Here is a 25,911-nt window from a genome sequence, read left to right on the forward strand (position 1 = left end):
CAAAGATATTCTCCCATTGTAAAGGTTGTCAATTCACACTAATTACTGTGTTCTTTGCTGTGCAGAAACTTCTTAATCCGATACAGTCCCACTTGTCTATTTTAGGGATTATTGTCCATGCTTTGGAAGTCTTATTTAAGAAGTCTTTGTCTATCCCAATGTCTTCCAGAGTTTCCCCAGTGTTTTCCTCTCACCCTGCATGAGTTTTCAACTGCTGGGTCTGTAACTTGGACCACGGTCAACTACGTGGGAATCCAGCGATATAACCATTATGTCATCTGCTGGTCCCGAGTAATTATTAAATTATTACTTTAGGTAGAAAATTCCCTTATAATATACTATTTTTGTCATTTTTTAAAGAACATATTATACAATTTTATATGCTTATTTACACAAATACATCTGAAATATAATTTTAAACTATAATCTCAAAAAATTTTATGCACAAAGTTAATGATATAACAATCTGAAAAGTGAGTCCTTAGAGAGAGAAAGGCAGAGATGACTTGAATTCTATACATTACCAGCACCTTGCTCTCCAAGGATGGTACAGGGAGAGACAAGAACATGGTTTCTAAGAGGCCAATCTTAGGGTTATTAATTCTAGGTGAATTAATAAAAGTCTAATTTTACAATTTGCTAATGACAAATGTTTTATTATATGAAGCCTAATTTGTTGATTCTGCACAGTAGAGACACCAATGAAAATTACTTCTGTCTGATAAAAAATATATCCCCAAAGGTCATGGCTTTATTGTCCTGTTGGACATTAACCACTTGTGAACTTACCTAGTGATGTTCCTCCCACATTCTCTCCTCGATTCCTAGATATCCTCAGTCTCTTGAATTTTCTTTGAACCAGTTTTACCATCCTTCTGATTCCTTCATCAAGGAATCAAACACATCTTTGATATGTTTTTATTCTATATTTTAATGAGAGCCATATTTTTATGTTTTTGAGAATTTTACTAAATTTTGGGCTGAGCTGGGTGGTGGCATAGCCATGAAATGTGACATTCTTTGAGGCCAAATTATAGGGCAGAGTTCTGGGTTTGTGTCCAGACACCTTCCTGAGTAACCTGCACACATGTGCCCACAGTCTGGGCTGGCTGAAGCTGGGGATGGATCACAGTGTCAAGACTCGATAGGGCTGCTATCTCTCTGTCTCTCTCTTTGTCTCTTCCCCTGTCTCGCTCATGGAAACAATACACCAACTTCAAATTAAAATGACTAAATATAGGGACCAGACCATGGTGCAATGGCAATGCAACACTCCACAATGCAAGATCCACATGGGAGTGTCCCAGATGCATGGCTGAACACCTCATGTGCACACCAGATATGTGTGCATGCCCTTGATCTGGGTGGATGAGACTGAGGGTGAATAGCGGCATGAATACCCTGGTGGGAGTGACTATTTTTCTCTCTCTTTATCTCTCTCACATGGAAAAAATAAATCAATAAACTTTAAAACCTGGTCAAAGACCTTTGGGGGAAAAATCTTTCTTATACAGTTGAGTCATAGATATGTGAGAAAAAGCATAGAAAAAAATGAGAAATCTGAAGATAATGAAATCTGTAGGGGTGAAAGATCTGTAGTCCAAATATGTAAGAGACTTGTTACCTGCTTAAAAGGAGGAATTGTTTTTCTAACTGTAAACTGATTCCTTAGTACGCTCACTAGCTGAGGTTATAATGATTGGATTATTATCAATGCTAATAACATGGCTCTCTCATACACTGGCTCACCATGAGGAGGATGTAAACTTTTAATTTTCTAGTAACAAGTTGCAAATTGTTTGGACATGCACATCTCTTTTTAGTCTTACCCTCTTTTAGCTGTTGGTAATAATGCAGGTTACAGTTTGACCTACTAGTTAAGGCAACTAATCTGTGTGGATTTGAATCTTCACTGGACTCTGGCAGGTATAGATTTCTATCATTTATCATCTTACAATCTGGAATTCAGAAGTCCTAAAAATCAAAGTGTTGGCAGGGTCTGCTCTCCTCCTGAAGTCTATAGAAAATGATCTCTTTCTTCCTTTTCCATCTTCTAGAGACCACCTGCATTCCTTGGCCCCTGGTCCCGTCCTCCATGTAGGAAGAATTGTCAAGTCTTGCTCTGTCTCTCATTTCTGCTTTCACAGTCCCATCTACTCACACACTTGCCTTTTATATGGATCCTTGTGATTACACTGGGGTCACCTAGCTAAACCAGAATAGTCTCCCTATCAGAGGATCCTTAACTTATTCACATCTGCAGAATGCCTTTGCCATGTAAAGGAACATGACATATGGTCAGGTTTTGGAGCTAGGATATTCATTGGGGCATTATTCTCTTTGTCATAGCAAGTTACTTCATCTCTTCACGGCTGCTTCCTCATCTGTAAAATAATAGTAGTAGTATATTCTTCATAGGATTGTTGTATGAATGTATACCTGCATAGTTTTTAGAAACTGGCACATAATTAGCAGTCGATCAATGTTAATGATTACTAATGCCAATGCTATTATTTATTGTTAGAATACTGGACCAGAAATGAGGTCTGACAAAAATAGCTTAGTAAATACATTTGATATTTTTGTGACTCTTTTTAAAAATAGCGCATTTCTGAAGTGCACAAGAAACCCTTCATTACGAATGTCATTGCCAGGTTATGTGGCAGGAATGATTTCAAGCCATCTGTGGGTTCTGTGGCTTTTTCTCTGTCTGTCAGCTCCACTGAGCTGACTCACCGCGGCAATCATCGGTGACCTGATTCCTCCGCAATGACTACCTCCATTTCAAATTTTCTCATTTAGAGCAAGAATCAAGGAAATTCAAGATGCACAAAGATGGCAAGCTCTACCTTCATATCAACTCTCCCTGTGACCCAGGGTACAGCTTGGTTTATTTACATGATTCAGAAATACAATCTCCAGTGGAATTAAGAGCTTTTCAACAGAAAAAAATGTTCAAATATCTTTCAGGGAGTTGTTTCAGAATAGCATGGCTGAAATGTGTGTCCACCCCTCCTCCCTGCAATACATATTTTAGGGACAGCTTCCTGTGAATGCAGCAAAGGACATGGCAATGCATAAACACAAAGAGCATTTTCTTTTTTCAAAGAGTTTCTAGTCTATTGGGGAAGACACAGATCCCTGAGTTGTGATTATTCATGTCTGTGTTCAGAGTTTCGTTTCTGTATCAGGGCTGGGTCCCAAATGATTTCTAAGATGTGTGGAAGGAACCAATCTGCTTCAGCCTCTAAGAAAGATGCCAACTAAATTCCAGAACTGCGGTAACCTCCTTCGGCAGCCAACTGCTTTTCTACCTCTGCATATTTGACATGCAAATACATTCCTCATTACAATATATTCCACTCTACATGGGCTCTCCCTCTCAACTCTGCATTCCACCCCTGTTCCAGAAGTTTGAGGTTCCTTAAATTTTGAGAGGTTGTCATTTGAAAAAGCAACATTCACCTTCCTCTCCCCAGTTAGATTACTAAGGAAAATATCCCAAAGTGTGGTTTCTTACATTGAGCTCCACAGTCTGTCCATATTAGAATCAACTGAGAAGGCTCTCTGGGGGTCTCCACACTTAACATCCTAGGATCTACCTTATGTCCGCCAAGTTGCAATCTCTGTAAATCTAACCTGGAACTCAGAAATTCGGGTCCCTAAGTGACTCTGAGGCAGATGAAGCATGAGGGTCATTTGACAGGAAGAACAAATAAGATACAGAAACCTTTCCTCTTAAAATGAATAACCCTGTTGAATACTGAATTATACCATTAAAAAGCTAGTATGCTGTGCTTGTTGATACTATAGGTGGTACTTTCAGAAAGTTGTGGAGGTAGAAGAGCTTTGTTACTGAAAGATACTTCAGGAGTTAAACTGTTGAGTTAAACTGTGAATCATGGCATTATCAGTGGGGTCAAATGACTAAAAAACTTGAAAGAAAAAAAAAACTGAAATGGAAAATGCAGAAGCTGTAACAATAGTCCTTCAATAGTAGAAAATTAACTTTATTTGAAGGTCATGAAGTGTTCTTTTTGGAAAAAAGACACTAGTTTTCTATTCATCCTTTGAGAATTATTCCCAAAATATAAATATAATAATATAATGCTATCTTCAAAGACCAAAGTAAAAACATAGACCTATCATCAGCTAGAGAAATGAGCTACAGACCAAATTCTTCTTGGTTAAACATGAAGTCAGTCTAAACACTGATCATAGTGTTTCTTCATTTGAATATTATTACCCATGAATGACTTAAACAGAGGTCCAATTTCAACTTCTAAGAAGCATAAGCCAGACTGAGTCACTGATAAACTATTATATAGTGAAATATTAAAACAACAGCATAATGTTCAGGCTCTTAAGATTCACATTACTGAGTTAGGCTTTTACAGCAATGGAGAGGAGAGATCAAGCCCTGCAGAAGTCAACAGGAAATAGGTTGTGCTATTTTTGAATAGTAGCCTAAAAGAACACAGAATGATTTAAGGGACTCTTAAGTTTAAAAAGACTAAAATTAATACAATAAAAAGGAAGAAGGCACAGAATCAAGTGCTGAATATAACCACAGGGAAAAGGTGACTTTACTGTCACGGTTTTAAAGAGACTGAGTTAAGGTCAGTAATAACATGCCAGGAGGGAACAAACATGATTGCTACCGCTTAAATGTCAATCTACCTCAACCTTTTAAATAGATTTGAAATTAACGATAGCTATGTCAAGGGTACTTGAATGCATGGTTGAAGGATGTAAATTGCATTTCTGACTTTAATATTTATTTGTAACTTTTGTAATGTCACAGAAGTCACTTAAATGCTGATTCTCAGTTTCCTTTTTTGGAATACACGGAGATTAATTCTAGCTGCTCCTCCTACACAGATGCTGTGGGGATCAAATGAAAGTATCAGAATATCTCAACATTTATTATTTTGTATGCTATTATTATCATTTTCATGATAACATTTGTAATCTCATGTTTATCTTAGAAATATAACTCTTTAAGCAATTGCTTCTCTGACTATATTAAATTGGTGATTTATACCTATTTATTATTTTGCTTATATCATGGGTCATCAGGGCATTTTCTTAATTCATCATTTAACAAATAGGTCTTGAATATCAACTGTGCCACATGCCGCAGTAAGAACTGGTATAAGAATGAGGACATCCTTTCCTCAGGGATCCTCCAATCTGAGGGACAAGATATCAGGCAATGCATACCTGGTGTCCAAAAACATTCACAAATTCTAAGCAGCATTTGAAAGAAATGGACAGAGTTCTGAGTAGGGATCTAAACTGGGCTGGAGATTAGGGACAACGTCCAGGGGAAGTGATACGTGAGCTAGTAGGTGACTCCATATGTAAACAGGGGTAAAGTAAGAAGGACGTGAGAAAGTAAAGGGAATAGAGGTGGGAGATGATGAGGAGTCTGGAGGGTGGGAAGGACTGTGGAAAGATGGACAGTGGTGGAAGAAGTAAACAGTGGTGGTCCACCGCAAGATAGATGACGGGAAGGTCACCTGGGCCCTGTGAAGGCTTGGTTCCAGGTTTTGCTGAGACAGGTCTATTTTGGTCTTGTCCTTAGTCTAGGATGTAACAGTTGCTCCTCAGGTGTGGCTTCTACTCCAAGAGCAAAGTCCGTGTGGCGTTTCAGATGAAAGTCCAAGGTGTTCAACAAAGGCAGTCTTTCTAGCCCTAGCTGGATGCTGAATCTTTAAAACCTATAACTTCCTGGCTCCTGCTCTTTCATGGCCTCCTTGGTATCTTATCTTGGACATGCAAAGTTCAGGAGTCAGTCAAAGAATTTGAGGAAGATTTGTGTGTAGGTGTTAGGAATCTCCCTCTCTGAACCCTTTCTTTTTTTTTTTTTTTCTTCTGAGTTTCCATCTTGTTAAACATTTTTACATATTTATATAGTATAATATATTTAAATTCTTGTATACAATGGGTAATGATTAAATCAGAATAAGTATATCTATCACCTCAACACTTATTCTTTTCTTTGTGTTAGGAACATTCAAAATCTTCTTTAGCTTTTTTTTTTGAAATATATAATAAGTTGTTGCTAGATAGCATCACCCTACAGTGTTATTGAACCTTAGGATTTACTTCTCCTATTCCTTCTTCAATTTCTAGCCACTCTGAACCCTGAACTCTGATCTTTATCTCCCCAGCCTAGTAAAATCAGCTACTTCCTATGTGAGCATTACAATGCCTAGCAAACTAAAATGTGTCCTTGGAAGAAGCCTGTTAAATTTGGATCCTCCTCACATTTGCTTTATTCTTTTCAAGAATCAAATACTTCCAAATTTCTGTCTGTTTTGAGTTGAATTTCAGAGTTCTGGAACAGTTTGCTTTAAATACTTCATCTAGAACTTATAATTGTTGTGGCAGCAAGTTAGTCCCATAAAAGCTACCTTGCTTGAACTAGCACTGAAAAGTAAATTGTCTCTCTTTCTGTGAACTTTCACAGTTACCTTAATCATTTGCTTATTTGGGGTTTCAAAATAGGCATGTCCTATTATTCCTTTTTTATTTATAATCTGATTTTTTAAAAAAAATCTCTCTCTTTCTTCCATGAGAAAAAGAGAGAGACATCCTCCCCAACAGTATCCCTGTGCCACAATCCGTCACCCAGCTCAGCCAGTTTTGGGTTATGGGCATGCATGCATGTGCCCAGAATATACAGAGAGGTCTCCCAACACCAACTCAGAACCCTCACATGTGGGTCAGCCTCACAGCAGTGTGTTACCACCATCCATGCCCTCAAATATTTTTAAGAGAAACTTCCAGTCCCTTTGTGATACAGCACTGGAATGCTGGAAGCCATATGGAAGCCTGGGGTCCACTTCTCAGTTCTTCTTATATGTACGGGGTTCATACACATGTGCCATGATGCTGGCTGACTGGGAAAGAATAGCTACCTAAGACCCTGTTGAAGGTGCTTCTCTCTATCTCTCTCTCCTTTCCTCTCAAAAAGGGAAATAAATAAACTTTAAGAAATAAAACTTGAAAACAAAAGAGAAATTCCCTCTTTTATTTGTTTATCTTGAGATACAGCTTACATAGCAAAAGTAGGATAAATGTGGGATGTTTCTTCTTCATTTATTTATTTTAAAATAAGGAGCTGGTTACTTAATGCCTCTCATAGGTGAACAGTAGGGCTTTTCATTTGTTTAGTTTGATCATTAACCATTCACTTAAATATATTTAATATGCTTCAAAACTTTGCAGTTACAACCCTTATTTTGACAAAATATTTCTATTATTGACCAGTGAGAGCCTCCTCAATAGAACTCAAGTTCTTTTGGCATGACCCTGATGGAGTTGCACACTTTTCTTATTTTCTAGTATTATAATAGCTGGTCTCATTTTAATTTTAATAGAATTTCACTTATCATTGAAATAGAGATCTCAAAACAATAAACTTTGCAAAGAATTAAAGAACGTAGCCTCTGATTTTTATGCCATCCAAAATGTGTCTTATTTTTTCAACTTTGAAATAAAATAGGATTCCTTAGCTCCTGACAAATAATCTGAGAGCATGGACTGTATCTAATTCGCCTTGGCCAAGCCTTTAGCAGTGAACACATGGGAGGTGCTCAATAAATAGGTATTAAATTCAATTATAACTATTCTTTATAGTAAATCGAACAAATTTACTGCTTTTCATTTTTTCCCCTCTAACCAAAGATATGCTATGAGAGATCAGCACCTGAAGAGACAGAGACGATTATCTAACTGTCCACTGTTTCTTTGTACCCAGGTGAATACCTGTGCTCTCAGGCTGCTTTCTTATCTTTCCTAGTTATATGTTTTCTGAACTGAAATCTACTGATTATAGCATGCAGTTCCAACTTTTAGCTTATTTACATTGTAAAACGTACATTCCTATTTTTAAAAAGTTAATACGAGCTTTATAATTATTGGTCTATGTATCATTTATTAAGTATAACCCATAATTTTTCTCTTAGTCTGCATTGAAGCCATTAAACACCAGAGTTTAACATTTCTATGAATTCATTCTCATCCATTCAATCTTCTCACCCAGTTCTCCCTGTGTTCAATTCCTGATCTTCAACAGGTTGAAGATGCTACATGCATGAAGGGAAAAGCCTTGTGAGGCTCACTTCCTGCCCTCATTCATTCATTCATTCATTCATTCATTCATTTTTCTATCCAGAAGACTAATAACAGAAAAAAAAATGGGGCTCCAACCCAGAATAATGTGGGCAAACTATGAGTGAGAGACAAAGCTATTTTACCAGGGCAGAAATATCCCCCCCCCCCAATCTGATTGTGGGATATTAGAGATGTTATCAGAAATGGCCATTTTCTATTCTGGATCAGAGACTGAGTGAGAGAATTATCCCAGGAGAAGAATGCAGACTGGGTATATGGCAAGAGCCCTAGGCCTTGTGCAAAGATCCTATGACTAGGAAAATCATGAAACTTAAAAAAAAAAAAAGAAAGAAAAAATTACTTCTCTGTGACTGAATGTTCTGATTCTGCTGGTAATGAAGGAGAAAATTTCAAGTGTTTCACAATGAGGATGTTTACACTGGGACTGGAGAAAAGAAATTTAGAATTTATACTAGGGACAATTCATCCACAATTAATGAACATTGTCTCCTGTGGTTTAATTGCCACTTCCTTAGGGCATCTCAGATACGTTCACTGTCACCCCACTATTTCCCTTCCCCCAGCCTTTGTTTACTATTATTTGTTTTTCTTTAGAACATTTAGTGGAGCAGTATTTCTTTATCACAGACACTTTCTTTTTCTCACCTTTATTTCTTCCACCTGTTATTTTCTCCCATACTTCTCTTCTCTAGATCTATAAACATGTTCACAGCTGCTATGGCCAAGATATCTGAAATTTATACTTTCTCTTTGATCCCATAAAATTTAGCTTCTACTTCTTTCATTACTCAGGAAACAACTTCAAGTTTACTGACATAAAAGGTAGGACATGCTCTTTGATATGGATTTTCCATTCTCTTGATGGTCCTTCATAACAAGTTATTGCTCTAACTGGTTCATTGAGGTAGAGGGCAAGGCAATTATGTGTGGTTCTCACAATAACCATTTTCTCCACAGTAATTACAGCACCAGCTTGCATCTGTAACTTCAGCAAACAATGTAGAAGGAGGTCCTGACATTAAAATGTTTATATTACCAGAAAAATAGCATAAAAGTCCTGTTTTATTGTAGAAATGTGTTCTCATATTTAAGACATGAATAGACGTTCAAATATAACACTTTATGCTTTTGCTATTAACTGTGAAACAATAAGAGGAACATTTCTGATTTACTAACAATGATATTTAACTAGATGTCAATTCTACATCTTTAACCGAGAGCTCTTGGAATTTCAGCTCTCCATATCTCATAAGCACTTGAAGACGATGAGTCGACAATAAAATTAATTATCTCTTGTTCCCTTGCAGAACCTGTTGGGTTGTCAGGAAAGTCATGAAACATTTTTACAAAGAAAAATATGCCATGACTTTCCCAACAACCTAATAGTTATTCTCCAGTGCACTATTCCAGCAAATGATACCACCTCCAGACAGTTGTTCAAATCTGATAATTCCGTGTCCCCACCTCAGTATACTTTGAATCTCTGGGGCTTCATCATCGCTTGCACAAGAAAAGAGCAGAAGCCTTCTAATAAGTGGCTTCCTCCAGAATTAACCCTCCAACTTATACCCTTCTTTTCAGTCTGAATGATCATTCTCAAATACTAACAGATCATCCCAGCAATCCTCTCTCCTGTGATTGACTGGAGAATAACATACCTCCTATTTAAGCTACCCTCCCTGTCTCTCATGTAAAAATATATTTTTCTTGAGATCAGCAGTTAGCATAATGGCTATGTCTCTGGACTCCCATGTAGTCGACCACGGTTCAAGCACCACACCTGGTGGCTAAAACTCACACCAGGCGTGTGTGCGTGCTTGCCCAAGATCCCGAGAGAAGAATGGAGGAGAAGGGATTGTGGCATGGCCATCTCCCCTGGGGGGTGATTTCTCGCTTTCTATCTCTCTGTCTCTGTCTTTCTGGTGAGCGCACATGCCCTATAGCAAAAATCTCTCAAAAAAAAATCTTTTTCTTAGTGTCAAGACCTACTGTTACAAACTTTATTGTTACAAATTTTATTCTCAGACCCTACACTTACACTACAATATTTTGCATTTCATCTGTGCAATTTTTCCAACAATGCACAGGTTCCTCTTTATTAATAAAATATATATTGTTTCAGAATTTCTCCCTATCTCTGGGACCAGTGGTTAGCATAATGGCTATGTCGCTGGACTCCCATGCAGTCGACTGCAGTTCGAGTCTTGGACCCAGTGGCTTGAACTCACGCTGGGCACGTGTGCATGCATACCCAAGATCCTGAGAGAAGAATGGAGGAGAAGGGATTGCAGTGTGGCCATTCCCCCTGAGGAGTGATTTCTCACTTTCTGTCTCTGTGTCTCTCTCTGTCTTTCTGGTTAGTGCACGTGCCCTATAGCGAAAACCTCTCTTAAAAAAAAAAAAAAAAAGAATTTCTCCCTATATCTAATACCTAGTAGAGTTCTCTTTTAGTAAGCATCAGTAAATACTTAAAAGGTAAATACATTTATGCTTCACGTATTGATAGCTGTCAAGAGCACTGACTTTGAAAAGTGATGAATCTGATTTTAAATATTAGATCTAACACAGGTTGCATAATCCTGGACAAAGTTCCCAATTTCTCTAAGATTAACTTTCTCTTCTCTCAGGAATAATGAAGCACTCTAATTTGTACCACTTTTGAGTGAATGACTCAGGCAAAGCCCACCTAAGAGTTATGATAACTAGAGCAGTTGAGTAGGCAGAAGGAGAAGAGGCTGATGGGTTGCCTGTAATGCCTTCTCAAGATCAGAAGATGCCTAATTCATTGGGCAGGGAAGAGTGCCCCATGGCTACGATCTAGCAGAGACTCTGCCCACCCCTCATCACCACTTTTCCCTTTAATAGGCATTGTGGAAGAATGACCTCATAAGTCTGGAAAAAATCCAATGTGTTATTGGGTCTGTGCTACTCAAAAGAATTGCAGACAAAATCTTGCAGCCGGATGTCTGTGCTGGGAGCACCCAAAGACCTTCCTTCTGGTGAGGAAAGCCACTGGTCTCAGCTATTTTTGTGCCAAGTAACTCAGAACAAACTCTCTGGCTCATTTGCTAGATAATTTTGCTTGAAATGGGGATATTCATGCACCTGCTTTACCATTTTGTTAGAAATAAATCAGAAAATGACTGAAAATAATATTCCCTGACACCTATCAACTGTACAATAAATTATGGCTATACTGTATCATGTTTTGACAAATTAATACTTCCCTAATGCTGTGAATAGGTGGAGAATGTAAGTGTGACTATGACATAATTGATGGTTTAAAGTCAATTTGACTGAATACATTCTCATAAGGTACACATACCAAATTTGACTGACTACATTCTCATAAGGTACACATACCCAACCTACTCTTGAGTTATTTTATAGTGATCAATGGGAATACTTTTTCACTAAGTTTATTACTCTTTTTCTCTCAAACTAATAATTTGAAATTATGCAACCATTTTTTTGGGGGGAGAGATTTTTCACTATAGGGCGCGTGCGCTCACCAGACAGACAGAGAGAGACATAGAGACAGAAAGCGAGAAATCGCCCCCCAGGGGGGATGGTCACGCCGCAATCCCTTCTCCACCATTCTCCTCTTGGGATTTTGGGCATGCACACACACGCGCCCGGCGTGAGTTTTAAGCCACCAGGTCCGGGATGCGAACCGCGGTCGACTATGTGGGAGTCCAGCGACATAGCCATTACGCTAACTGCTGGTTCCCAACCATTATTTAACATTGACCCATCTCATATCATTTTACTTTAAGTGTTTGAGTTTAAAATCATATTGTCTCCCAGCACTGATACTTCAACCATGGGTCAATGAGAAAAAGAGACCAAGTAAATACACAGATAGTATGCTAGCTCCAGAGAAAGGAAATGAAATAATAACAAAAAGAACGTTCTGCAGAGAATCAGAAAAAATATATATAGTGATGGGGATTTGAGTTATTATTAACACATGGTAGAAGAGAACTCAAAGGAACCTGTACCATGGTGGTCACTACCAATGGACCTAATGAGTAGCATTTTCATTTCAGCCTCAAGGTTTGGTCAAAATAATGTTGAATTTACATCCTAGACTGACTGCATATCAGATGTGTATTGGGCAAATTGCTCAATTTTTCTAAGACCCAGTTTCCTCTTGAATAAATAGGTAGCTTTAAGGATTAAGTTAGCATGTGTCTGTAAAAAGCACATGTGATAACATAGTGCATGAATGATAATGCTGAGCTAATTATGCTATAATAAATAAACATTATGTAAGGTGGAGCCTCTGAACAAGTAGAGAATGAACTATAAATGTGAAGCACTTTGACATTTGTTTTGCTAATTGTTTCTCATGTTAACATGAGCTTTGCTAAACTCTATGATCCCAAGACAAATAAGACTAACTGTCTAGGTCCTGGGTTCCAGAATCTTAAGTGGGATGGGAGTTTTTTGGGTTTTTTTTTTTTTTTTTTTTTAGATTTTTTTTTTCCTTATTCATGATATAGAATGTACATATGAATACAAGAAAGAGAGAAAGGATGAGAGAGAGAGAGGAACACTCTCCACAGAATCTGGTCATACCTCTAACCTCTTCCTCCAGCCCTCTAGCCTTCCAGCCTTCCAGCCCTCCAGCTCCTTGAATCTGGGCACTTACATATATGCCCAGTGTATTTTGGGGCTGACCCAGTCAGGGGTTTGCACCACCATTGCCATGTGGGATCCAGCTTCTCTTGGGCAGTATGTTATCAGTATGAAGCTGGCCCATGGGATGAAATATTTTATTAGTAGTATTTATACATTTAATCACTATACATTATTTAGATTGTAAAGAGACTTTACCCAGCATGATATACACCTCAGACCAGCCCAGTTGAGAATACTATACACATCAACAGGTAATAAACCATATCTGTGTCCCACAAATGTCTTACCTCTCTATTTTTTACCCCAAATTTCCTTTCCTACATTATTCCCCTCTTTTTAAAGAATTACTTTATTCAAGTTTGGTAAGTGTGAAGTGAGGAGCTAACAAATAACCAGAGCAGCTAAGCTGGACTTCCAAAGCCAAGAAAGCCAGCAGGTAAGTTGGACAGACAGTGAGATGTAAGCTGCTCACCACCTCATCTCTGCCATCCAAGCTGGAGAGAGTATGAATCTGATCTTGAATTCTGGAGTCCAGCAGACATGGCTGCAAACCCAACTCTGCTAAATCCTATCTGCGTGACTTGAGTGAATCAAGCTCCCTAAGCTTTAGCTTTCTCATTTGCAAAGTGAAGAAATGGAGAAGTAGCCTCATAATATTTATCTGAGCTATTTTTGAGGAATAATAAACAGCTTAGTATAGTACATGTAAAAAATGCTCAAGAAAAATTTTCTATTTCTAGAATTACAAAAAGTAATGCCATTAATATTGTTAGTGCTCTTGCTAGTTAGTATTAAATTGATATGGTTTTCATTATTCTGTAGGCCCTGGAGGGAACAGGAGTTCTGTTTATGATGTTTGCTGGTGGAGACAAACACCAGGAACATCAGTGAATGGATACCCAAGGACACCCGCACGATCTGTACGCATGGCCTCTGTCGGACACAATTCGGATGACTTCAACAGCTGCTTGACCTCTCTATGACATCCTTTCCTTCTGTGAAAATTAAGTCAATCAGACCCTAACTTGGCTTACATCACAAGTGATAGAATATATGTGAAAAAAAAAAATAGTGTTTACTTGGAGGGAAAAAAATGATAGCATGAAACCGAACACTCTTGGGTCCTTTTCTGGGTTCTTCCCTGTGCTAGTTTTGAGACACAGGGCAAATTACTGAATTTGTCTAAACCTCAGACTATTCATCTGATAATTATAGATCATATTAACTAACTCATTGTTCTATAATAAAAGAGCATCTAGCAGTATGATGTGGCTTGAGGTGGACTATCAATAACTCTTAGGTCCCTACCCTATGAAAAGATATAATAAAATGCTTCATTAAGGAGAGACTAAGTGAAATCTGTGGTTTCTCTCCTTTTTATGTGCGAGTATTTCAAACACATTTTATATTCTGGCAGAGGTCTTTACCTTTCCTATTAATTTATGCTGAGGGCATCACATATTTAAAGGTAGAATACATGGTGTGCTATTTTTAGACAGAAACACATTCTTTGGTTTCATAACAGAAGACTGGTTACACTAAATGGAATACTGTCTCTTTTATTAAATTCAAGGTACCTAAATGAAATATCATCATTATAAGCCATAGGGGAAAGCTCTAATATTTGAAAGTTAGGATCTAGTCAATATTAGATTTGGATAAATGCATTCACATATATCCATAAACATATACCTACCTCTATATTCATCTATCCACAAAATGCTTCCATTTTTAAGCTAAAATGTTAAAGTTGAACACTAAAGTCAATATTGGCATGTATGGGCACAGAAAGAGCTTTTCAAAAAAATCATTCCAGTTTTTATATCTCTTTACATAGCTAAAAAGTCAATTTCAGTTTGCAGTTTAGCTTTTAAAGCATCTCCTCTGATATCTATTTCAGTGTGTTGGATAAACAAACACTCACTATATGTACATCCAAACACCTCGATCCGCATTCCAATTCTGCCCTTGGGGTTCCATTCTAAAGGGATGAAGCGCAGAAATCTGGCTTTGATAGAAGGCTGGAGTCTATAGTACACAACACTGTCTGCATTTGTATTTCCTGAAAAACCCTAGAAGAAAAGGGAAAGAAGGAAATCAATGTATCTAGAGAATATTCATTTCACTTTGTCACCTATGTCTAGAAGCAATGTATGATTTGCTTTCTTACTATGAGAAGTGCCACCTTTTTTAAAGAAAATCATATTAACAGTTATGTCATAATGTCTCTCCATCCACAGAAGTACGGTTGCCTAAACTTTTCTTTCTATTAAGAATAGTTTCAATTCCCATTAAACTGGCTTTTGACTATAAAACCCTCAATAAAGACTGCTTCTGTAAAGTGCAGATTAAACTTGAAAGTAAGCTGTGTCCATGGCTATTAACATTGTGAATAGCACAAAAAAAAAAAAGAACTGAAAAAATATTCTTCCAGTATGAAAACTATTATCAGATTCAGCAAAGAAGTGGTTCACATCATTGGTATAAAGTTATGAAATGTTTCAGTTGTTTCATTTCTCATCTCACTCATTAGCATAAGCTGATCACCCAACATTCAAGTCCAAACTATTCTTGGATAGCAGGCTGTTAATTTGTTGGCACGCTGCCAGATACACAGGTTCAAAATTGTTAAGAGGAATTGGAAACAATAATAATTTGGAAAGACCTGTATTTAGACTTCAGGACTTTAGAATTTGAAAAGCTAAATTACAGATGAAGAAATTAAAGGTCAGAAGGGATGGGGGTGGGGGAGATCTCTGGTGTTTGCAAAACCATTATATGGTGGTAGGACCTTCCCCAAGATCAGGATATCAGGATGCATCTAGCTAACACAGAGCTCACCTGCAAAACCAACCTATTACAACATCCAGCATCTAAGCAGTTTTTCTTTTATCCTACATGACAAATTGTAAGACTTCATCAGGTGAACATTTATCCCTATAATGTGATTGAATGCATAAAAGGAAATGAAATTTAAAAAAAAAGAAAAAAAATTCTAAGACTGCATATATGGAAAAGTCAATGTGAAGCAGAAGTTGCTGTCAATAATTTGCACATTTTTTATTCCTCCTCCTCCTTTTCATCCTTCTCTTGCTTCTCCTTTAAAAAAAAAAAACATAATAACCAGAACATGTAGGGACAATATAAGATATGATTCCATTACATATTAAAGCTCATTAAAGGTCCCTTCCCATGACTGGACCAACAGTAAAGTCAACCACACGTAGACACACAGGCAAAGGCAAGCATATTTGGAACGTCAGAATTCAAGGAGTCTGTTCATTTGCCCACTTCTCTTTTAACCTCACAAATATCCCTTTACTAGCATTTACTGAATAGTTCTAATACATTAAAAATATGTACTGAGTATTCCACATGAAATACTCCTTCCATAGTCAAATTAATTTGATTCTCCTTATCAATCTTCTTCCTTCCTCTCCCTCCCCCACCAGAATTTCACACACTCAATGCTCAGGATCATACACAGGCACATTTGTCATGGAACTTCCAAACTATATCCAAAATCTGGGTATCTCCATCTCAACAATGACAACCCAGTTCAACAAGTATTGTCTCACCTAACTAACCTCAATAGCTTCTTTCTGGTCTTACTTTTTTATTCTTTTCTTCCCTGCCACCATCCACACCCACACCCCCAATACTTCTTCTATGATTTTTAAAGGTAAATTAAAACATAATATAAATAGGAAAACATTGTTTAATTCCATAGATACTTGGGCTCTGATAATCAGACCCTTCTAGAAAGTTCCATTCTGTTCTCCTGGTCACATTTTTTTTACAGAGCAGTTGGAAAGAAAGCTTAACTGTGTTTTGTTTTACCCTACCCAATTCCAGTTTTTCCTTTAGAATGGCATTAGGACAGTATTTTCCAAACTTAGACTGCACATTATAATCCTCCATACTCAGAGCCTAGACTTTGAGTGTGTGCATATGTGTGTGTGTACATGTGTCTTCACGAGATCTCCAAATCAGGGTAATGTGCATCCAAAATAAAGAATCTGGTCTGTAGACATCTACCGATACTTTATGTTCTATTTCCTGGGTGCCACTGGCAGGCTAATACAATCTCGAATGATGATTTCTTGCAGAGTAAACTGCTAGATGATTAATTAGATAATCTTCCAAAAGACCTTGCATGTTTTTTTCAAAATTAATGTAAGTTTATAGATTTAAATAGATGCTACTACAATGATTCGGCATCTGAGGGGATTGTGGGAAAAGATAATGATAATGATGGGAGATGGCTAAATGGGATGGGGGAGATGTGTGAACGCCAACCTCACTGTTTACCTAATCCATGTATGAGCTATTTGAATTTTGAAAACATAAAGAAGAGATATAAAATAATAATGTATAGAAATATTATCTTTCTTGGTACATTCAAAATTTGTAGTAGTTCTATCTTACAAAGGGTAAGGGAAATTGTGAAGTTGGGATTACAGTTCATTGAAGGACATTTAAGTCAAGTCTGAATTTTTTTAATGAGCATGTATTATTTTATAAGAATTAGTAAAAATAAAATAAGATGTAGACATAGGAAGTAGGTACAGTGCTAGAGCAAGCAAAGCATCATTTAAGAGCACTCAGGGTACCTTAAATAACTTTCTATTGTCAATATCACTTGGGACACTATGCATCATTACTATTTATTACTTACAGTAAGTGATTGATAATATTAGCATTATTTTGCTCCACTTGCTCAATTTTTAAAAATTACATACGAAACCAAGATTCTGCTTTGGACTTCCAATATTTAATAGGAATTTTTTAAGAATGTTTGTGAATGAGGCATGGAATTGACGCCACATTACTTTATAAATGAAAAGTCTGATGCACGTGATCAGGTTTCAAATGTATTTTCTTTGCCTAGACTTTCTTCAATTTACTGTGAAGATTTTTTTTTATAGCATAGCAATCCATAAAGAAATGTATATATTTAAAGACCTCTTTCTATTTAAAATACAAAGTTTTATTATATGAACATTTATTTCTTTCTCTAAAGATTCTTCCTCTTTAGTGATACCAGAATTATTTGAGGTGCTTATTAGAAATGCAGATGCAAATTTCTGTGTCTTGGATCTCACTTACTAAATCTGTGAGTGGGGCCCCGGAATCTACATTTTTAAAGTTTATTTATTTTCCTGAGCATGGAAGACAGATATCTATCTATCTATATATATATATATATATATAGAGAGAGAGAGAGAGAGAGAGAGAGAGAGAGAGAGAAGCACCCTTAGAGGATCACACCCATGCTGTGATCCTTCCCCCAGTACCCAGCCTTTCCAGTCTGCCCAGATCATAGGTACTCACACTCAACATGCACAGGCTGACCAGAGAACTGAACCTCCAACCTTACAACCTTGATCCAGCATCACTCGAGCAGTATCTTACTGCTATGCCACTGAGCCAATCCTGGAATCTGAATTTCTAATGCATGCCAAGTCGATTTTGTACTTTTGGTCTCTGGTTCAATCTTGGAATGTTTGTCTGATTGGTAGGTAAATCCTGCCTTTTTTCTCCTCCCTATTTTATCTCCAGACTTTTCCAAGAGGGAAACGATTTTAGAAGGGTTCACCAGGCTAACCTCCAAAGAAAAAGATGAGTAGTATCTTAATCCATTTAGGCTGTTATAAAAAATACAGTAAAGTGAATAGTGTGTACACATTTATTTCTCACAATTCTTGAGGAAAAAGAAATTCAAGATCAAGATCAAGTCACCAGGAGATTTGATGTCTGATAAGGGCCTGTTTTCTGGGTCATAGAATGCCATCCTCTCTCTTGGAAGGGTGAATAAACTCCTTAGTGCCTCTTTCATTAAGAGCACTAATCCCAATCCACGACAGACCTCTTGACCTAATCACCTTCCCTAAGGTCCCACCTCCTAATACCATCACCTTGGGTATGATGAATTCAACATATGAAATTTGGGGGGACACAAACACTCTGACCATAGCAAGAAGCAAAGATGTGCTATGTTATCCATTTAAATGCCTTCTCTAGGGAAGTCAGTGGCTCAGAGTCAGACACAGTGGAAATGTATTACATACTTTAACATTCTCATCAACTATGTGAAGTGGCTATTTTTGTACCCACTTTACAACTGAGGAAAATGGAAATTATAGAGGTTGTACACCTAAAGTCACACAGTTAGTTAATTCCAGGCTTTTCTGATGGCAAAGCCCATAATTTAACTAAGCCATCAAAAGACCTCACTCCAACAGAACATGAAAGCAAACAACACACCCTAGAGGAAATTTAATATTTTATCCAATGCTTTTTCCCTTTTTCTCATAATTTATATTTAAAATCTTTATATATTTGAGAATAATGCACCTTGGATTATTGATGAACAGGGACTCAACCCTAACAGATAAAAACATTATTTTATTAAACTACATTTTTCAAAATGATCATAGCAGAATAAAAACAAAAGACAGATGTTCAATAATCAATAAGACTTTATATAAATAGTAACTTCTTAATAAATATAGATATTAAAGAAATATGTCATATCAAATTTATGAAATCTCTAGAAGCAAAATTAAAGTATAAGTAAAATTAAAGTTATGTGTCTTATGTGATCCGTATCAAAATAGCTTAATTATATTTTTCTTTTTTTTAGACTTGATTTTTTAACTCAATGAGGTGTTCATAGATGGTTTAGAAATGTATTCTCACCAAGATAATTTATGGAGTTAATGAATTAAAGTTTCTCAGAGGAATTTAAGTATTTCCAAAGTGATTCTAAAGTTTATGAAGAGGCATAACAGAACTAATTTCTTTTTTCAAGCATTAATTGAACAACTCATGTATAAAAGCCAAGATGTATAAAGGGAGATGCCCATATGGCAATTCACAGGAGTTCTAAAACATCGCTATAATAAATCAGAAACATGGGACCAGTTACACATAGTTACATAGCAGACTCAGTAATTATATATAATTTGGTCCAGCTCCAGCCAAAGTAAACAGCAGCACCAGTAGAAATTCAACACAACAGACAAGTAACCAGAAAAATCCCCTTGTCATTGCTGACCTCTCTGACTACAAGAATTCTTCTGACCTACATGTGACCTACTGCCACATACAACTCATTTCAACACGGTCAGCTGATAAGCAGATGCTAAATAAATCACAGCAATGTACTAACAAAAATCACTCTTTTATTTTATGATGTCAGTTATAAATCTTTGCTAAGTATGCCTACAAAGAGGTTGTCTGATCTAGAAAAGTGCAAAAGAAAAGCAAAGAAAAATAGGAAATGCTTAAAAGTGGAAATTTGCTAACATAAACCTATATGAGAATCACTTTTAAACCTATGTTGAACAGATTATTGTAACCAATCTACAAAAGTTGATTCAATCGTGAATATGAATGTAATCTGTTTATAGTAATAAAGAAATAGCCCTGACCATCTAGTAATCAAATCAGAAAATTTAAATTTGCATATACAATAAATCTCAATGTTCCCAAAATCTTATTCACATAAAATTAGTTTCTACTAGTTTTCAAAAATATCCAGTCTCTTTTTTTTTTCTTGCAAGACACAGAGAGAGAGAGAGACAAGCACAAGCAACAGGGTCTCACCCCCAGTGTATACAGGTTCACCTGGAAACCAAACCTAGTCTCCCATGTAGATTCAGTATTACCTGGGCAACTCAGCCACCATGCCAGCCCTCATCATCTTTACAATATCTATTTGATCGTATCAAATCATTCACAAGAGTTTAGCAAGGCCCCATGTACTCATTTTTATACTGGAAGCTATGGAGAAATAAAGTTGTAAATATCCCATTTAGGTCCTTTACCGTATGAGGGATTGAGTTCTCAAGACAAGAAGATCAAATGGCAAGAGTAACAAACATGTGAAATACACAACCTGGGCTATAGTTCTTTACTGCTATTGAAACAAACCAATAAATTATAATATAGAAGCTAAATAGATTCTAAAGCTTCCACTTACACTTACAATTTCATGAGAGACTAAGTTTTTATTGAGATAGAAAATAACTTTTTTTTTTTTTGCACTAGGGCACATGCCCTTGCCAGAAAGAGAGAGAGAGAAGTAAGAAATCACCATCCCACCCCACTCCTACTCCTTGCAGCAGGGATAGCCATACCACAATCCCTTCTCTTCCAGTTGCCTCTAGGGATTTCTAGGGATTTGGGGTATACACACACACACACACACACACACACACACACACACACACACAATGTGATTGTCAAGACTCCAGGTCTAGAACTCAAACCACACAGCCACAAGGATCCAGTACTATTAACCTCCATGCAACCTGCTGACTCGTAGATGGGAAGTCATTTTTAACCATGAAAAAAAGATCATGTTGTGGTGATACTAGACTAAAAAATTTTGAATAACTCTCCTGTTATAGATGGAAAACAGTGATTAGACAGCTAAAGAGACAATAAAATACTAAGTGTCTGAATTCTGAGAGAAGAAGAAAACCCAAAGAGGAGCGCTCTACATTTGAAGTCCTTCCTCCTCCAAAATGACTAAAGGATTCCTAAAGGGGAGGAAGAGAAGCTGAGCACATTTTTCGTCAACTTCACAGAGTCACAAATACACTTTCAGTTCCACAGTGGATCCCTCAATGATGAGAACACCTTGTAGGCTTCTATAGGTTTTGCGTCAGAACTTAAGAGGTTTACCATTTAAAATAAAGAGTAAGCCAGAAATGGGAAACTCCTCACAAAGGTTAAAATTCAGCTTTTCATCTTCTTGGTCTATAAAATTATAGTAAGGTGATCATAGATGTCTAATGTGCCTTGTGGCCTAAAGAAGTAATATTATCCTCTGTAGAAGGTTATTCTTCTTGGCTTTGAATTATATGTCCAGTTTTTCTTATATGATATCCTATGAATAGAAAATAATAAAACATTATCAAAAACTTAGACTTGAATACACATTTATGTGTGTTTATATTTATGTATGTATATATATGTATATGTGCGTATATAGATATGCACATGTACATATACACACACATTATTCATCTCAGAGAAGAGTGAAATCATTACTCTATGCCCACCATACAGCAAGAAAACTGGAGAAACTAAAAATCAATGACTTTTAAATCCATCAGACAACTGAGGTTTAGTGGTGCTGTGGACTTAATTGTGTCCCCTCAAAGTTTGTATATTGAAGAACCTACCCCTAATGGGATGGTATATAAAACTGGCACCTATGGGACGTAATTAGGTTTGGATGAGTTAATGAGGGCGGGACACCATGAGAAATGTAATACTCTTATTAAAACAGGAAGGGACACCATGAGAAATGTAGTAGTCTTATTAGAACAGGAAGAGAGACAAGACTATCCTCTCTCTCCCCACCATGTGAGCACACAGCAGAAAGTCAGCCCTCTGCAAATTAGAAATGTATCCTATCCAGGAACTGAATTGATTAACACCTTGATCTTGGATTCTCCACCCACCAAACTGTGAGAAAGAAAAGATGGTTGTTTAAATCACTCAATCTGTGGTATTTCGTTATAGCAGTCCAAACTGACTTCTACACATAAGTCGCCTCCCTGAAATCTGGAAGGACAAGATCACTCAATGAGTCAGAGTTGAGATCTGTCTAACTCAAACAAAAGCCAATGGCAACATAAACTGATAGAAACTTATATGTGGTCAATTTTGACAAATTGCTGAAGGCTGAGTGAAGACTGAGAAATTTCTCAGTCTGAGTGTGAGAAATTCCTGACAACAGTCTACGTTTCTCCAGGCTTTACTTCTAGGAATTTTCCCATGTTCACTGTGAAGATCAGAAAATAGTTCCCTCCTGGCTCTAGCAGGAGAGAGGACAGATAAAGATTGTGATATATCCCAGAATTCTTTCCATAACAAAAGTTTGGTCAGAGCCCACCCCAATTTGGAATGGGTACTCCTCCCATTTCTGTCTCTTTAGTTTTCCCGTGTCACCTAAGAGAAGAAAGTCAAAAGATGTCAGGGCTTCATGAAAATAGATTGAAGACTCAGTAGCCAGGAAAGGAAGTTAGAAACAAAGGAAAAATAAGCTAGAGCACTAGAGAAACACTTGTGGTCACAGTTCTGAGACAAAAGCCTGCTAAGACACTGAAATTCAACTAGAATATCAAAACGCCCTCCCACTCCCTTACCTCATACCACCACACCAACAGGACTCCCCTATAAGAACAGTAGATAACAGTTAAAAGAATTATGGGAACCAGCAGGTGGTACAATGGTTATTTTGCTGGACTCCCATGTAGTCAACCGCTGTTCAAGTCTAGGACATGGCGGTTTAAAATTCACTCTGGGTACATGTGCATGCATGCCCAAAATCCTGAGAGGAGAATGGAGTAGAAGTGATTGTGGCATGGCCATCCTTCCAGGGGGGTGATGTCTCAATTTCAGTCTCTCTGTCTCTGTCTCTGGCGATTACATGTGCTCTATAGCAAAAAAAATCTCTAAAAAAAAAAATAATAATAACCTATGAAATGATCCCAAAGTCAAGAGAGATGGAACAAGGGAACTACTTGAACTAAACCTATAAATCTATAGAGTATTTTTGAAAATTTTACAGCAAACATCACACATGATAGAAAATGCTGAGTGCTTTCTTGAGTTTAGAAATGAGACAGGTGTGTTCTGGGTAGACCTTTTCATTCAACATGTGGTGAATATTCCAGTTATTGCAATAAGAAAAGGAAAATACATAACAAATAATGAGGATGGGGAAGTAAAAAGTAAAACTGACTTTATTCATAGGTTGCATGGTTATATATGTAGAAAATTTTGAAAAATCTATCAAGTTATTTTAGCAAATATACTGGATTAAGTCTATTCATGAAAATGAATTAAGCATTTATGCACAAAAGAAAGTGAGCATTTAAAATTAAGCTACTAGGGCCAGCAGGTGGCATAGTGGTTAAGGGGTTGGACTCCCACATGGTCAACTCCAGTTTGAGCCTCAGACCTAGAGGCTTGAAACTCATGCCAGGTACCTGGGGATGTGTGCACAAAATCCTGAGAGGATAAGGGAGGAGAAGTCAGGGCCATCTCCCCTGGAGGGTGATTTCTCACTTTCCCTCTCCCTGAATTTCTCTGTCTCTCTCCTCTCCAGCAAGTGCACATGACAAAAATCTAAAAAAAAAAATTAAAAAAAATGTAATTAGTTAAACTATCCAGATTAATATCATACTACATAAATTTAACATGAAAAAACTCTAAGGAAATAAATTCAGCATTACTACAGAGAAACATAAAAATTATAAAGAGAAATTTTAAAAGGCGTATAAAATAGAACACCCAATATTGAAAAGATGTCACTTCTTCCCCAATTAACATGTAAATGCAATCCATCAAAATAAAAGCACTATGTGTGTATGTGTGTGTGCATCCATGTACAAGTTAGAAATGGAAATATTACAGGGGCAGGAATCATCAAAATACTCTTGAAAGAAAATTAAGTTGGAGGGTTTTTGTCTTGTTTTCTTTTTGTTTCTATTGCATATTAAGTCTTATACTGTTTTTTGTTTGATTGGTTTTGGTTTTTTTTGGGGGGGAGGGGAGAGATTTTCACTATAGGGTGCGTGCGCTCGCCAGACAGACAGAGAGAGACATAGAGACAGAAAGCGAGAAATCACCCCCTGGGGGGATGGTCACACCACAATCCCTTCTCCTCCATTCTCCTCTCGGGATCTTGGGCACACACGCACACGCGCCCGGCGTGAGTTTTAAGCCACCAGGTCTGGGACGCGAACCGCGGTCGACTACGTGGGAGTCCAGCGACATAGCCATTACGTTAACTACTGGTTCCCAAGTCTTATACTGTTTTAAAAATAAAGACTGTCATATTGATTGAAGGGCTCTCATATGAACCATTGGAACAGAACAGAAATTTTTAGAGACTGATCTAGCATATATGAACAGTGGATTTGTGACAATATTTACACTGCAGAGTAGTACAAGAAAACTCTTAAATATATGGTGCTATATCAATTGAATATCCACACTGGAGGAGGAGGAAAGAAAGAGAAAAGAAGGGAGGATGGTGTGAGGATGGATAGAGGAAGAAAGAAAGAAAAAATAGGAAAGGAGAGGAAGAAGAAAAGAATTTAAAATATGGCCTCATAGTTGAGGCAGCTGGATGGCACACAAATAACTTCACAGTTTGAGTACCAGGCTCAGGCCTGGTGTGTACACCCAAAATCACAAAAGAAGAGAGTGAAGCGATTGCAACATGATCATTCCCTAGGGGGGTGCTTTCTTCCTTTCTGTGTGTGTGTGTGTGTGTGTGTGTGTGTGTGTGTGTGTGTGTGGTATGTGTATGTGGGTGTGTGTCTATCTGGAAGCACACCCTCTGGCAATTTTTTTAAAAGTAAAAAGGAAAAGGATTATCTCTACCTCAAACTATATGCAAAAAAGCATTCCCAGAAGATTATAACATAGCGATAAAAAGCCAAAGAGTAAAGTTACTAGAAGATAACATAGCTAAATATCTACACATTTTTGAGGAGTCAAAAGGATTCTTAACCATAAAAGGAAACTGATAAATCAGAAAATGACAGATCTTTTAAAATTTCATGGGAAATATATATTAAGAACTATTCATAGAAATCAATCTGGGAAGAGCACCAAAATAAACGCGTATTTTAATTCCATTTGTCCATGAACTCTCCAAAGGTCCTCAAATATTAAGATCTTCTATTCATCTATAAATATAACCAAAAGAGAGCCCACAGAATGGTAGAGCTGATTTTCCAGTATGTTGGTACCCAGAAAATATAGACAACTGCAAAGCAATATGAAAAAGACAAAAGGCGTATCTACATGAGTAGCAAATCTATGAAACGGTGTCTCACCTCGTTGGTCATGGGCATGCAATTAAACCATGGTGTAAGACCTTGGCCAACTAACTGGAATGGCTAGCACTGAGAGAAACAACAAACACAGAATTAAAACAAAGGAGAATTGATAAAACTAACACTGGGGTCTTAAGCCATAAAAATTAAATTTTATTTACTTAGTCTTAAGAATAATATCTATCAGATAAAGAAAAAGAAATATGCTGAGAGTCCTAGGTGATTTACTATACACAATCAGATGAGCTCA

General features: G+C 37.1%; 1 protein-coding gene across 2 annotated transcripts in view; it reads right to left on the minus strand.

Moving 5' to 3' along the window:
* CNTNAP4 (contactin associated protein family member 4) overlaps positions 1-25,911 on the minus strand; it is a 278,572-nt gene that overhangs the window by 108,204 nt on the left and 144,457 nt on the right. For both annotated transcript variants that reach the window (XM_027773495.1, XM_006152611.2), the window contains exon 4: positions 14,714-14,861. In XM_027773495.1, the coding sequence (XP_027629296.1) occupies positions 14,714-14,861 (148 nt within the window). The remainder of the gene's footprint in view (positions 1-14,713; positions 14,862-25,911) is intronic.

This window comes from Tupaia chinensis, unplaced genomic scaffold (genome assembly GCF_000334495.1).
Source record: "Tupaia chinensis unplaced genomic scaffold, TupChi_1.0 Scaffold000355_1, whole genome shotgun sequence".
Taxonomy (NCBI): Eukaryota; Metazoa; Chordata; class Mammalia; order Scandentia; family Tupaiidae; genus Tupaia; species Tupaia belangeri.